Genomic DNA, 15537 nt, shown 5'->3' on the forward strand with positions numbered 1-15537 from the left:
TAAAATTTTCACAGTAAGGAAATTGAGTCAAGAAAAGTGAAAACAATTTAAACAAGAAGTGTGATAATTCCTCTTTGAAGCATTTTAATTTCATGATGCTCATTTACATGTCTTTTTTTCTTTTTACCCTAAACTAAAAATAAATTACTATTATGATGCATTTCTAGTTCAATTATTTCAATTCATTTTGAAATTAACTTTTGGCTTTTTTTGTCATTCTCTTTCATAATCCTTGGTAAATTACCTGTATTTCTTTCTATTTTATAAATTTTTTTTCGTGGTCTCTGACTCGTAATACTTGTCGTGAACACAGAGTTCGACTGCTTTCAATTTATTTGCTAACTAGTTCTATTGTTTATTTTTTTTCTATTTTATAAATAAATTCATAACATCTGGAAGTTTTTTAAATCCATTATAAATCCAAAGACTTCCTATGCTGGAAAGAGTGACCTTCCTTTTCAAGAGTGATGGAAATACTGGAAATAATTAACTTATTGAAAATTACATTAGATCTAAAGGATACAAAGGAAATAGATTACTTCAGATGTGTTTTTCTGGATTAAGTGTTTCATATTTTAAATCATTTGCCATTTGATTCTTATTAATTTCCTACTATGCACAAGGCCATGTAATAGTTACAATGAAGTAAAAAATGAAAGATAAACCTTAGTTTTTCCCTGGAGTAGCTTTCAGCCTAGTAAAGGACATAAAAGGATGTAAATTAAAATAAACTAAAAGGCATAGGAAAGGTAAGGTAAATTAAAGGAAGAGCAAAATGATTTTAACAGGGAGGATCAGAAAGATCTTGTAGATTACTTAATCTTTGGGTTGAATCTTCAAAATAGGATTTGAACATATAGAATGAGGAACAATCATTTTAGACAGAAAGAGAGTATATGCAAAGGCATAGAAACCCAGAAATGTAGAGTAGGTATTGGAAAAAAAAAAAGAGCCATTTGATTTGCTAAGAAGATAGTACTTGGATCAAGATTAATTGCGTATCAAGAATTATCTAAAATAGTGGTTTGTATCCTGCTGGGTTTAGGTTGAGAAATAGAAAGGGTTGCTGGACATGAAATAATAGAAATCAAATTATATTCATCTATTTAGTATTGTTATCCAAAGGTTAACACTTTGAATAATCAATATGGCATAATTTTTATGTGAAGATTTTCTACTTGGAGTAGTTTATTTTCATGAGTCACATGTTTTACCTTAATCACTTTATGAAATGTATCTGGTATCTATAAAATAAAGAGGTGAAGAGCAAAAACTGATCCATGGTCTGGGTCCTATTTTTTTTTAAGAAATGCTTATATTATTAAACACTTCATATTTTAAATACTATTTAATACCATCCTAATTCAGTCAGTCTCCTTTACATTGATCAGTATTCATTGTGTACAAGGGACTGTGTTTACTACTGTGCATGATTTTTAAAAGTGAGTGAGGGTAGGAAACAAAAAAGGTTATCAAAAGGAATAAAATAAGCACATAAAGAAATACAAAACAATGCTTCTAAAATGGACATTGCCACAAGAAAGCCAAGTCTCCAGAAGGCAACACTTGAATCCTTGGGAACAAAAGGAGACTATTTGCTGTGACATCCCTCCTCCAAGAATAATGTTCCATATACCAAAAACATACCTAAATGTAGAGTCTTTAAATATGATTTAATGTATAGACAAAATTGAAGGCTTTAGACAATTTAGTAGACAATTTAATAGTCATGGCAAGTTAAACACAGAAAGGCCTGTTTATGTCTGTTTATTTTAGGCAAGGGAGCCTGATGAGGAGGCTTTCAATTTTGGGGTACTTAAGAATTATTTGGAATCAAAGATCCTAAATCTGAGCCTCCACTGTGTATCTGAATAGAAAGGATATGATAGGAATTAAAAATCAGTCTCCATTTGAAGCATATAGATTCCCTGTTTGGCTTTGACCTAGCTCATGTATCTATCAGAAAATCATGATTTGGGCCTTCCTTTTATCTTTACACAGAACTGGCTACATCTGAAGAGCTGTTACATCTGTGTTGGATATTGCTGAGAATTCCTAAGGATGACTCAGATGACAAATTATATTTGATGGAGAGTCTAGTGGGATTTGCAGAGTGGAGCTTCAACCCTGAGAATGATTAAGTTAACTGAAGACTCACCAGGGAACTCCTGAGCTGCTTCACGATGTGGCATCCCAGTTTCTGTGTCACCCCTGTGGTAAATTTATAAAGTAATCACACTATTCAGGAATGAGATTAGGTAAGGAGATGAATTTCAATTTTCTATGAATTTTCAAATATAATTACAATAATAATTATGATAGCAAATAAAGCTATAATTAAAACATAAGTATATAAGGGCTTCATTCAAGAGAACATGCTTACAATACTTCAGAAAGTTTCACAATTCAAGTAGAGGCTTGCCAGTAGTTTCCCTTTCAATGATTAATAGTCTGTTATGTTAAATAAGATTTCAGGTGACAGGTTTATGTCTACATAAGAGAAAACTCATAGATACTTATCTACTTATGTGAAGGAACATTGATATAACAAATACAAGTTACCTTACATGTATATTACCTGCTCGAATTTTTGTCAGCTTTTAAAAGTATACACATATGTTTTTAGTTATACATATATGTGTGGGGGGTATATAAACATATACATACATAAACACACAAAAACACATATGTAAATGGTTTTGCATGCTCTAAGATTGTACTTCACTAAGTGTAAAGTAGTGAACTTTTACTTAAATACAATACTGAAAATTACTGAAAGATTAATGACAAGACAAAAATCAGAATAGTAATTTTTGTAAATTGGCCATTAACTCCATAACACTATCATTTCACAATGCTTCATTAGAAAAAATACAAAATTAAGTGTCAGATTTGTATTTACCACACTCCTAAATTGCATAAAAATATCTTTACCACAATCAGTGATTAGTGGAAAGCATGGTGAAAATATTTGTAAAGTGTGCTAGTTAGTTCCAATTGCAACGAACTACGTTGAGGGTCACGTAACCTCTTTGAACTTTCTGTTCAATCTTGGGATACTTCCCAGCTGCAAAATACGAAGATAAAAATTCAGATCCTTAGCTTTAATAGCAAAGAATAGACAGGAATCAAGACATTTAGTTTTTTCTAACTAAATTTTACTGGAACTTTATTTTACTAAATGTCAAGAAGACATGGATTTTGTACAAAAGTGAAAATTTTTAGTTAGTTACAATTCCAATGAGTAATTTTGAGAGTCATGTAACCTCTTTAGACTTTCTGTTCATTCTTGGGATACTTTTCAGCTGCAAAATACAAAGATAAAAATTTAGAACCTTAAGTTTAATAGCAAAGAATAGATAGGAATTGAGATACTTCGTGTTTCCTAACTAAATTTTACTAAAACTTTATTTTACTAAATGTCAAGAAAATATAAATCTTGTGCAAAAGTGAAATTTCTAGGCTAAAAAGAAATGGTTATTAAAATAGTTCTAAAAGAAAAAAAACAAGGGGTCAATGAACTCTACCTTGGGGACTAAGGGGAAATTAAAGAAAAGGGTCTTGAAGACTTGGTCATATAATCACTCAAATACTGGACTATCATGTCCCACTGCTGGTATAATTTGCCTCAATCCTGGAAATATCCATGGTTAAATATGTTTAAGTCCTGCAAGTACAACATGACTTTTTCAACTGTATTTCTGGCTGTACTATGCACATACTAGTATTTGTTCAAATTCTTTTAAAGGAAATACAACTCTTCAAATGTGGTTTTACCCTTATCAACGGAGTGAACTGATCCACCTCTCTGGGAATAATAAAAAAAGACCTGCATTGTATTTTACAGTTGTACTGGTATTTCTATTATCACAAGTACTTTTTTATAGGCTTTACAGTGATTTGAAACCTAGAAAATGTCCCTAAAAATAAAGCATGTGGTTGGCTTCAAAAAGAAAATCACACATAAAGCAGCACAACAAAGGGGAGGGGAGAGGAAAGAGAGAAAGATTGAAACATTTCTGTTCCATGTGTTTTCCATGATGGAGATAATTGATTTTCTTAGTGCTCTTGTAGAAAGCGCTGCTGGCATTCACTGGCCTACTGAGTTCATCACAGCTGTGCTTGTGCATCTCTCTCAAACTCCACTTTCCACTGAATTGGAAAAGATTTGAATTTTTGGTTGATCATCTGCCACACCCTTGCTTTGCCTCATCTCTCCAGGCACTCTCTTTGTTAAAGGAGATCCAGATAAATCAGTGCTTTAGTTGGTGCAGATATTTAGATTTGAGTTAAACCTCTAAATGCAATCCAAAAAGCAAAATGACATGTTTATGTGTCCTGGTTAACATCAGTGAAGTCAGGGAATTATGGGAAGAAATGTGTGTCTAGATAACAATGAGGACAGCAGTTCCTGGATGGCATAATAGGATTCAGAAGTGTATGCATTTCACCTAGTTCAGACCCTGTATTAAGAAATGCTTTGACCCCATATAAAGAAATGCTTTGATAGGAGGTAGAGAAATAGGATCTGGGACACAGAATGCAAAGAATCCTAGTGCAAAACCTCCAAATATAATCATATATTTGAGGTAGTGAAGAATGGTAAATCAGACTATCTGGAGAATGAATTTTCTAGGTCTCTCCTGGAGACCTTAAAATGCAACAATCCTTCCATATGCAAAGCATCAGCTAATGTTTCTTAAGTGAGTGCATCAATCATGAATTTTTCTCATGAGTATAAGGCTTTTATTTGAATAGCTAAGTAAATTAAGAATTTTAGAACAGTAGTAATTTTATTTATAATGCCTAAAATAAAGCATAACAAGCATTATTTTTAAAATAACATTTCTCATTTTTCACAGTGGAAAATAAATCTATGAAGAAATTCAATAAATTTCAGCTTTTATTGACCACCTAAAACAATGAGAGAAATCTAATATAGATATATGAATTCTATGTAGATACAAAGACATCATGAGAAAAACTATGTTTCTGAATTGGTGTGAACACAGGAAATATTTTTTATTTACAGGACAAAGATGTTTGAAAGACAGAAAGATGCATATAGCAGCGTTTCCCCAACATCTCTACTGCGATCCAGTAGAAAAGCTTATATTCATGACCATTCTGAACAGTTACTTTTCTCCCACGCCCCCAAGCAGTGACTCTCCAATCTAAAATAAAGATACACAAGAGGTTGGTCTCATTCTAGTTTTTCTTTCCTGTCATCGAATGATGTCATCTACACTGGGATGTCTTGGTTTGTGCTCATTGTGACTAAAGATATAAGAAAGCTTGGGAGGCCGAGGCGGGTGGATCACAAGGTCAGGAGATCAAGACCATCCTGGCTAACACGGTGAAACCCCGTCTCTATTTAAAATGCAAAAAAATAGCCGGGGGTGTTGGCGGATGCCTGTAGTCCCAGCTACTCGGAGGCTGAGGCAGAAGAATGGCGTGAACCCCAGAGGCGGAGCTTGCAGTGAGCCAAGATTGCGCCACTGCACTCCAGCCTGGGCGATAGAAGGAGACCCCGTCTCAAAAAACAAACAAACAAACAAACAAACAAAAATATATAAGAAAGCAAGTGTGCCACTGTCCCTACTTACAGGATTCATGTACACCTGGGAATACACATAGGAATTGAGTGAAAATTTAGTAACACAAATTAGAAGAAAGAGAAAGATGAAAATAAGTTTAAAGGAGGTATTTTACTTAAGGAGGAAAGTTTTGCATTGGGGCATAAGGAAGTGACTTCCATGAATTGGTGTGAAATGGGGAGAATTTTATGTGCACAGGCATAGAGATGGACATGTTTAGGTGAACATGAAGAAAATTAGTTCAAGTGACCTTGATTAGAATTGAAATTTCCACTGTAGATTATAGAGATAGATGAACTAACTGTGAACTGATGATTAGGGTGTAAAGAAATATCTCCATTGCCAGATATATCCTTATACTGTGGACAAGCATATTTTTCCTGCAGAGATTTATCAAAGACCTATAAATGGTATTTGCCCCTCTTTCAAATATGACACAAAAATTGCTGCTTGATAGATCCAGAAATATATTGGAAAGTTTTGTGGATGAGGATCTGGAAAGGATACACATAAAAGTCTAAATTAGAAATATGTATACTAATCTTTAGAGTAATGCAGGAAAAAAAAAGACCACTTTCTCTGGTACTCTTTTGCTATTCTATGTGCTAAACTCTTTCTCTTCCAGTTTCCTAAAAAGTTATGTCATGAAAAGGCTGAATTTTTCTCTAGAAAGATCTGTTCTGTCTTTCCCAGGCAACATAAAAATTGGAAATCTCACAAGAAAGCACTCTGGCTTGCTAAAGAAATTTGTGAGAAATGGAAACAGCTATAGATAAGTATCTAACTTTTAGGAAGCCATGTAAACATAGCTCAAATACTTTGTCTTTTGACATTTGCCTGAAACTTAACTTCTAGGACCCAGGGTGGGTGGATGAGTCAAAGGGGCAAACGGAGGCTTTACTTTCAGTGAATCTCTTACAGTCCCCTATTTAAATTGAGTTAGGATTAATTCTGGCAAAATCCCAACATAAAAATCTTCTAGAAGATCAGTTCTGCAAATTAGACATACCGGATGAATGGGCATCCAGCAATTTTTCAAAATTATGGAGTTGTTAACTTTATAAGGGGAAATAAAAATGTATGCATTTACATTGTATATATTAAAACAAGGCAGAGCATTTCTATACGTTCCTAAGTTATACAAACATATATGTAAGACTGAAATATGTAACAAACTTTTACATAAGCAGATGCATACAAACGCCAGATGTGCTCTTTTTGTTACTGTGGGTTGTGTCTTCTATAAGGGAAAAAGAAATATTTATCATTTCTTTTACTGCTGAGGGGATGGGTGCGGCTCTCATATTTCAGAAAGGGGCTGGAAAGTGAGGGAAGCCAAACTTTTTCCTATTTAAGGCCAAAGCAAAGGAATCTCAGTGGCTGAGTTTTATGACGGGCCCGGTGCTGAAGGGCAGGGAACAACTTGATGGTGCTACTTTGAACTGCTTTTCTTTTCTCCTTTTTGCACAAAGAGTCTCATGTCTGATATTTAGACATGATGAGCTTTGTGCAAAAGGGGAGCTGGCTACTTCTTGCTCTGCTTCATCCCACTATTATTTTGGCACAACAGGAAGGTGAGTAGGTACTGATTTCAAGAAACTTTATGGGATTTTTGTCTTTTCTTCTCCTCACAAAGAGGGGTGCAAAGGGGGAAAATCAGTTGCCAGATTAAAGATAATTTCCTTTATAAGCTCCAAATTGTGAAATGTTGAACTGACTATAGTTGTGCTTTTATATTACTTGAAAAATAATAGTGTTATGTGTGTATTTAAGAGTTCTGTGGTTGTTTAAGATAAGATGTTCTTGTACTAACTTGTTTTCATGTTGAAGGCACTGGAAACTTTTAAAAATGGCTTTAAAATTTTTCCCTCCTGGATTGTTAACATCTTGGAAAACTTCCCCAGGCAGTCTGGAAGTTATTGGTCTCTTGCAATAATTTTATGTTCTTCTTTGTCTGCTGGATTCTTTGTAAGGTTAGAATATCGAGCATTGTTTTCTGAATAAGAATGCATTTCAAATGTCATGGATTAAGAACAGTCTAAAGGAAGGTACTATGCATTATCAGAATCATTGAATATATTTCTGTAAAACGGCAACAAGATACCTATAAATATTCTTCAAAGGGATCAAACTGCTAAAATATTTTATTATTCCTGTTTTTATTTTGTTTCGAGAATGATTGATTAATTCATATTTTCTAGTAGCAAGATGTTAAGGGACTAATATTTTCCACATATTCTACATTTTAACTGCATTCATATTAATGAAGAAAATATTTTTTAAAATGTTTTCAACAGGAGTTTTGACTTTGCTACAAACAAGGTAAAGATACTAGTACTGTTGACTTCAGAAAGCTGTTTAGCTATATTTTCTAATAATTGCATGTGATGTTTTTCATATTCTAATTTCTCCTAAAAATACATTTGTCTCATTATTTATGTGAAAATATTCTTTTATTTACCATAGTCATGAAAATACTGAACAAATTGGAATACAAACTTCCACAGAAATAAATATTTAAATGCTAAATGTAAAGATAGCTAGGGGAAATTACTAGAGAATTTTTACTGCACATAACTAAACATGGTTACATTTAAACTTATAGATTTTGCAAAAGACATTGCGTGATAATTTGTTTTTTGTTTGTAATATCAAATGTCTTTGTTGTCCTCACAGGTAATACATGTAAATGTGTGTATGAGGGGAGGGGTAGATATACAATGAAATGTCTTCAGTTATATTCAGCCCATGGACAAAAAAGAAAAGAAACACCCATATTCCTTGTTCCCTTAATTTCCTCTGCTCCTTACCCCTCCTCTCCTTCCCTTTCCCCTCCTCCTTATCTCTCTCCACCCCTTTTGGCTCCTTTAGACTTCTCTTCACTCATCACCCCACCCCTCCCTAGGCAAGCCCATCTCTACTCCTCTCTCCTCCTCTGTCTTCCCTGCCTGTTCCTCCCTCCCTACTCCCCATGTTGCCTCCTTATGCCTCCATTTCTTTTTTTAGTTCTCTCTCTCCTTGCCTCCTCGCCCTTTCTTTCCCCTGAACTCGCAATCCTTCTTCCTTTCTTATTCCTCTCCTCTTTTCCTCCCTATCCTGCTCCTCCCAGGAGATGCTACAACTCACAGTCCTTTCTTAGGATACCAAATGACTACTATCCCCCACCACCCATTTATTGAAAAGACTACAAACTTGGAGGTTTTAGCTCAAAAAATTGCAATGTATTTGTAGTTGCCTAGTGGTTGCAAGCTTTTTGTAAGCCCTGTGGCTATTTTTCTTCCCAGTCCAACTTTAGAGGGGGAGTGTTTGACACTTACAGTACCTTGTCATCACATTAAGTTGTATTTATTTCCCTTTTTCTCTTTAGATGCAAAAAATAATCAATAAATATAAAATTTTACTGATAAGTGTTTGTGTGCTCTTAAGCTCAAAAAGAGTTGAAAAAGAACTGTTCAGCCTATATTTTTTTTTTGTCATGAATAAAAGTAAAATTTAATTGACTTAAGACAGTACATCTTACGTTCCCTGTGGGTTTTACAAGAAAATTCTGCTATTAGATAAGGTTTGGAAAAGTTACAGGAGGCATCTGAATATTCAGCACACTGAGAACGGTCATAAAGTTCTAGGGTGATGTTTCTTGTATATGTCCTCATAACTTCAGAGACAGCACAGCTCTAATGAACACTCACTTCTAGTTCACTCACAGGCATTTTCTGGGTATAAAGAAGTCCTCAAAAAGAATTTTGGTCTTCTTACAAATTTGTGAAAATTGTATTTAATTCATGTGTTATATTCCACCAATGGAGAAACATGGTCTGTTTTATATTTCCTGTAGTTTATAAACATGCCAAATTTTAAGTGCAAAGATGCGTCACCTAGTGGCTGACAAGCCAGGTTACCATTTACATAACGAATGCCAATATTAATGTTACGTAGCTGGCTTCAGTAGTTTATAATGAGCTTTAAAAAAATCATATGCGTGAATTTTAAATGTTAACACTGTTTTCCTAAGGAAATTAGTATGATACGGATAAATATTGCAAACACATATACTGACACAAAAACACAATGGTAACAGTATTCAGAGACTTTTTGGAAATTAGTTTAAATGTTATGGCCATTTAAAAAATTCCACATATGACTATTTTTTAAATATATTTTTCATGTCTTTGATGTAGTCCTTATTTGACATAAGTATTTTATTTGCTGCTTAATTGCTAGATAGATTATAGACAGCTGTTACTAAGTAATACTGCTTCATTAGGGCAGGAACAGAAACTTTAGTTTAATTAAATGTGTACTAATGTTTGAGTTTCTATATTTTGCTACAGTGATAATTCCAGTAAAATAAACTGTGGACCTTTAGTTGTTTGAGATTTTTAAAACTGTAAATGGACTCAGAGAATCAGTTTCTTGTTAGATGTCATGAGAGTATATTTTTCATTATGCTTTAAGAGGGAATTTATAACTTGCTCAGGTAACATTCAGGTTTTCTGGTTTGCATCTGTCCCTACAATTAAACACATTGACCTACAGGAAAATGTTATAAATTTAGGAACAACTGCATTTTTAAGCGGAGAGGATGCACAGTTGCTCACACATCTCAGTGTCAGTCACCTAACATGGATCAGTGCTTTATTTGAGATTACAAAACTAGAAAATGACAAAGTCAAAGCTAGGACCAATATTCTGTTAAGTCTTAGATAATTACAGAACACACATTAAAATTAGAGTATTTGAATTTTCTTAGTTTTGTAACTATTTGCCATTGAAAGGAGATACTGAAAAATCATATATCGTCCTAGAAAGTACATGAGCTAATAATGCATTTCTAAAGGTGAAGAAAGAATAGGTATTTTTCTGTTTAATACTCAATTTTATAGAGAGTAGAACATTTATTTTTTAAAGCCCAGAAGCTCAGGATCTTATTTTAAAAGAAATTAACACCAGTTCTGTGTGAGTAAATAAAGTATTATAATACAACACTTTGTGTTTTTCATTCATGATACTTGTATTTCCTTACCTGAGCTTTATTTCTAGGGAAGGAAAAATGCTCAGGTAATACCAGAGCTTTGAAAAATTTGGATTTTCAAAAATACCTATTTATGTATAGGCCTTTAGCTCATCTAATGTTGAATACTCTTTAGATGATCTAAAGGCCTACACATAAAAAGGTATTTTTATTAAATTCTGGAATTAAATAAAATTCAGCATTATAAGACAAGAAAGCAAAGCCACTGGAACAATTCTGGGAAAGAAGGAAAGACTGTGATTAAATGCCTTTTAACTAATTCAGATTCCTGGATTGATGTCTTATTTACAGGCTTCTTTTTAAAAATCAAGAATGATTGGCTGTGAGTTTACCAGGATTATAGTTGAGGCTAAAGGACAGCTCCTCAGGAAAGCCCCTGTTCTACATCTACAGTCACATGCTGGACTTGAGTTGTCACTCAGAGAAAAGAGTGCCATCTACCGAAACTCCAGTTTCCATTGTGAATGGCTTCTTTGGTGCAGAGTTCCAAAAATTATGTAGCCCAGCTCTTTAATTTTGTAACATCTAGTGATATCACCGCCTTGAAGTGATTAAAGCAGATTGCTTAAGAATTAAAGCTTTAAAGATGAAAGATGTTATTGCTTTTGCTGGACATGAGGAACAGTTGTAAAGTTTCCAGGTCTACAATAACTTTCTGGAACCCTCTCAGTGAACTGTTTCTTGTAAAAGTTTTCCCTAGGAAAAAAGCTCAATCCCATTGTTTCCACGCTCAAAAAAAAAAAAAAAAAAAAAAAGGTCATATAGTGTAAAAAAAACTCTCCAGACTTTTCAAAGGGGAAACTTTGCCTGTTTCATGTCAAGATGACAACGGAAAAAATGAGATAGCTATTCTTACATAAATCACTTGTGAACTGCAGTTTGGGGAGTTACATTAACCACCATAGTTTCAGTCTGTGTCTAATGAAAACACAGCAGAAGTGGATTCCTTTCAGATTAACTAATAAAACCCTTGTTTTTTTCCATGACTGAGGTCAAGCACTGATGTTTAAAATGTAGTCTTAATGAGCAAAATGAAACGTTGAAAGAGGACGAGTCAAAATGCCCAAAAGATATAAACATCAAAGAGAAAAGATCCAGAAATTATTAAAAATTAAATTTCCCTTGAATTCTAGTGTTAAGAAAGTACCGCTTGAGTAAAATGGCATACATTTTTCTGAAACTGTTTTTGTACAGTATTTTCTGTGGAGGATGACAGACTGCATTTCTCAAGTAAATTGAAATCATAGATATACTCTTTGAAATTGCATAGCATGTTCACAAGGTTCGAGTTTCATTCAATGAAAACTTCTAATGAACTTAGATAAGCATTAATAGGAATCATTTAATAACTATATTTTCTGAAAAACAGTGTGTTAATGAGACATCTGAAACATATTTTTGCACTGGATGCAGAAGTCTTTTCTGTCTGGTATATTGTTGTTAGAATCCTACTTTTTTGTATACAGCAAAACGTATGCAGGGTTTCTGAGTCACACATTTATTCTGTTGGTGGTCTGGATGTCACCAGGGTGGCTTTAGAGATGTAACCCTTCTTCATAAGGTCAAGAGAAAATAAACAGGAGAATTTAACTCCAGATGGCATCTTCCTGTTTTGAGGCCCGATAGAAAAGATATTTTGCAGAGAACTGTTCTCCTTAAAAATATACCTATCTAGATTCAGATTTTAACCTTGCAGTGATAAAAAATCATATGGGACAGAGCTTTGGAGCTGACTTCTTTAATGATATTCAGTTTTGAAATAGCAGAAAAAAAATAGAATGCAGTAATTAAGAGTATCAAATTTAGAGGAAGCCTTCTTACATTCAAATCTTTTTTACCCTGACAGTGTAACCTTGGGAAATTACTTAATGTTTCTGTGGTTAAGATTCCTCATCTGTAAAATTAGGATTATGACAGCTCTAAGCTCATAAGGCCTTTGGGAGTATGAAGCAAAATAGATATCCAAACTACTCAGAGCAGTGCCTACAAGATAGGAGGTACTATACAAGCTCTACCTAGCACTAGTTTTACTAATGCTGGCAAATAAAATTACTCTAAGGAAGAAATTAAAGTACTTAGTAACTTAGTGATAAGGATGGTGAAATGTAAAATTTTATTTATAAAACTATACAATTTACAGTTGTTTGCCAACTGTAATAAGTAGAATATATTCTCTTCAATGTTTTTATAATTTGACACTAAGCAGATTTTATTATACATGCAATTGCTGTTGGTTAGATATAAGATACTTTAAATTTTCTAATTATCTAATTATTTTTATTTTTAACAGGGTAAAATATTAATCAACTTAAAGGACATTTCTAACTGGAAATTGAAAAATCATATATCTATAAAATATGAAACAAGAAAATATCTACAACTGATAATTTATCAATATTTTTTCCTGGAGGTAGCAGGAATAAATAAAATCTTCCTTGTCTATGCAAAACAGTGCTTTTAAATTAAAATTATTCACCTAGAATGTCTCCAGATACTTTCTTCAGAGCCCTTTTTGTTAAGTAATCTAACGTATTTTAAGATATTGTGATAAAGATATAAGCAGCAGAAAAAATATTTTATTAAAATTTATGTTTTCCAAACAGTATCATTTAAAAGGCAAACTAAGCATATTTCAATTGGAAACTGTATGAATGCCAAATACCCACATGTACAAAATATTCAGCTTTCTAAAGTAATGAAAATAAATTATGATAATTTACAAATCATATCTGTGATTCTTAGATTTTCAGATTATACATCTTTTCCCAGATAAGGATTGAGTAAGAAGAGAAGAGGAAAAAATGTTCACTTTTCATTCAAGCCAAATTAACTAATTTAATTAGGTGCTTTAGGGAATAATAATAATAATATTGCTCAAAAAATAGTATTAAGACAAACATAATATGCATTTTTGTCCTAACAATATGATTTCTTCAAGTCAGCATAATTTAACATAAAGAATGGAAACAAAAGAATCACAAAAAAGTAAGCTTTATGCACACCTAAAAACATAAAACTATGTTATCTGGCTTTATTTTTCTCTAAAATTCCAAAATAGAAAACTAGGAAAGAAGCAGCTAAGAGTGGTTTAAGTCATGTGTTAGCTTCAATATGTTTTATATTATAGATCCCAACAAGGAGATGATTGAGCTTAATACATTGTTTGTGTGATCACAAGTAAATTTCTTTCAGAATTGTACTTTGTAGTAAGGAACAGAAACACCAAATGACATGGGAGATGGAATTTAAAATTAATTACAAATTGGAACAGAGAGATTTAAACAACTAAAATAACGGAAGTAATTGGAAAGTCCATTACTTTCCAATAGTAAAATGAAATTATTTGCCTTTTATTTAATATTTTTGGGAAAAATTAACTTATTATTTTAACCAAAGCTACTCTGAATACAGATTCCTAAGAAATGAAGAGAATAATATGAGATGACTTATTTCAAAATCCCATTTTCTATTCTATATCTAAATGTTGCAAATGGCTAACTAGAGCATTTTTATTCCTCTAGAAACAAAATATTCTTTTCCTTGACTTTGACTTTGCCATGATTTTCACACATATTACTAGGTCCATGAAACATTAATCTAAGAGGCTTAACTTTCAGTAGAATATATTGCTAACTATATTTTGTCATGCATGGAACGATAAAGGAAGCTACACAAAACTCTATTTTTTCAGCAAAGGTAACTAAGATAGAAAAACAGAGAAAGGGCTAATTTTCAGCCACAAGTTTTTACAGGAACTGACTTTTCAGGACAGCCAAATTTATTTCAAGTGGATATGAAATAATGGCAATAAACAAAGTTGCATTAATTCTTATTTTTTAAGCATTCCAACTCTCTTCTTTAACTTAAAACAATATGACTTTCTAAAGTAAAACAAAACATGCATGCACCATGTTGACTGTCATGTGCAGGTGAGAGCAAAAAAATATTTTAAGAATATGACAATTTTTTAAATTGCACTAAAATAATCTTTATATTGAGGCCACTGTGTTTTAAAGAGTACTATAACATGTGTCTAGTAAAATTTGGAAACAATAAGCTAAATAACAACCTTAATTTTTACAACATTGCATTTAACCCAATTTTAACAAGCTCATTTACAATTTTAGTATGTCAATATTGTGCTCATTTATTTAGTAATTAGCAGAACAAATGGAAAGTACTGTATTTCTAATGATGTGAGGACACCCTTAATGAGACATAAACAGAGGAGGATGAATACACAGGAAGGAAAAGCATTTATGTTAATTTCTAGGCAGATCAAGAACACATAGAAGATACTTAAAATAGGAAATGTTTGAGCCTAGCTTTAACTATTATCTTCATTTGTCTTTAATAGGCCTTTAGTATTCAATAGCTGTTTTTCATAACCCACATGCTGTATTAAGTGTGAAAAGATGTTCCTGATCCAGGGGCAAAAATCTAAAGAATCATCCGTACAATCTAACAATGTTTTTGAGGATAGATCTGGGGAGCTTAAAATACACATTATTAATGGGAAAACCTTGAGCTGAAACTAATCTGTAGGAACATTTCATATAAAGTTGATTTGGAGAAAATTTTTAAGTGGTTCATTTTGAGAAAAGGAACCAGTGTAATTACAGTGCTCCATGTAATTTTATGGCACAATCTTCCAACCCCAAATTTTCAGACCTTTTCTGCAAACTGGTGAACTTAGTACTTAAATATAAGATGCCAGTTCTGTAATGAGTTTAATGCATAGACTTACCTACGTTATTACTCTTCACACCAATGTGTCAATGACTGTTTGCTCTTCTCTTAAATATGTTTTCCATAACACCATTCAAATAGGCCTACTTCATTTGCACTGAGATAAGCATTTTGGTATTCAGCTTTTATATTCACTAAGAATTAAGAAATCCTCCTTTA

At 32.8% G+C, this 15537-nt stretch overlaps 1 protein-coding gene and 1 non-coding gene across 2 annotated transcripts in view; one reads left to right on the forward strand and one right to left on the reverse strand.

Moving 5' to 3' along the window:
- The first annotated feature begins 7057 nt into the window (after positions 1-7057).
- The window catches only part of COL3A1 (collagen type III alpha 1 chain), a 37543-nt gene continuing 29063 nt past the window's right edge, over positions 7058-15537 (forward strand). The window contains 1 exon segment of the mRNA NM_001266039.1: positions 7058-7171. Within this exon segment, the coding sequence (NP_001252968.1) occupies positions 7093-7171 (79 nt within the window). The 5' untranslated portion in view covers positions 7058-7092.
- Positions 10705-10761, reverse strand: MIR1245 (microRNA mir-1245). The gene has a single exon (NR_128335.1). It is a non-coding gene; the product is annotated as a microRNA mir-1245 (primary transcript).

This window comes from Macaca mulatta, chromosome 12 (genome assembly GCF_049350105.2).
Source record: "Macaca mulatta isolate MMU2019108-1 chromosome 12, T2T-MMU8v2.0, whole genome shotgun sequence".
NCBI classification, from domain to species: domain Eukaryota; kingdom Metazoa; phylum Chordata; class Mammalia; order Primates; family Cercopithecidae; genus Macaca; species Macaca mulatta.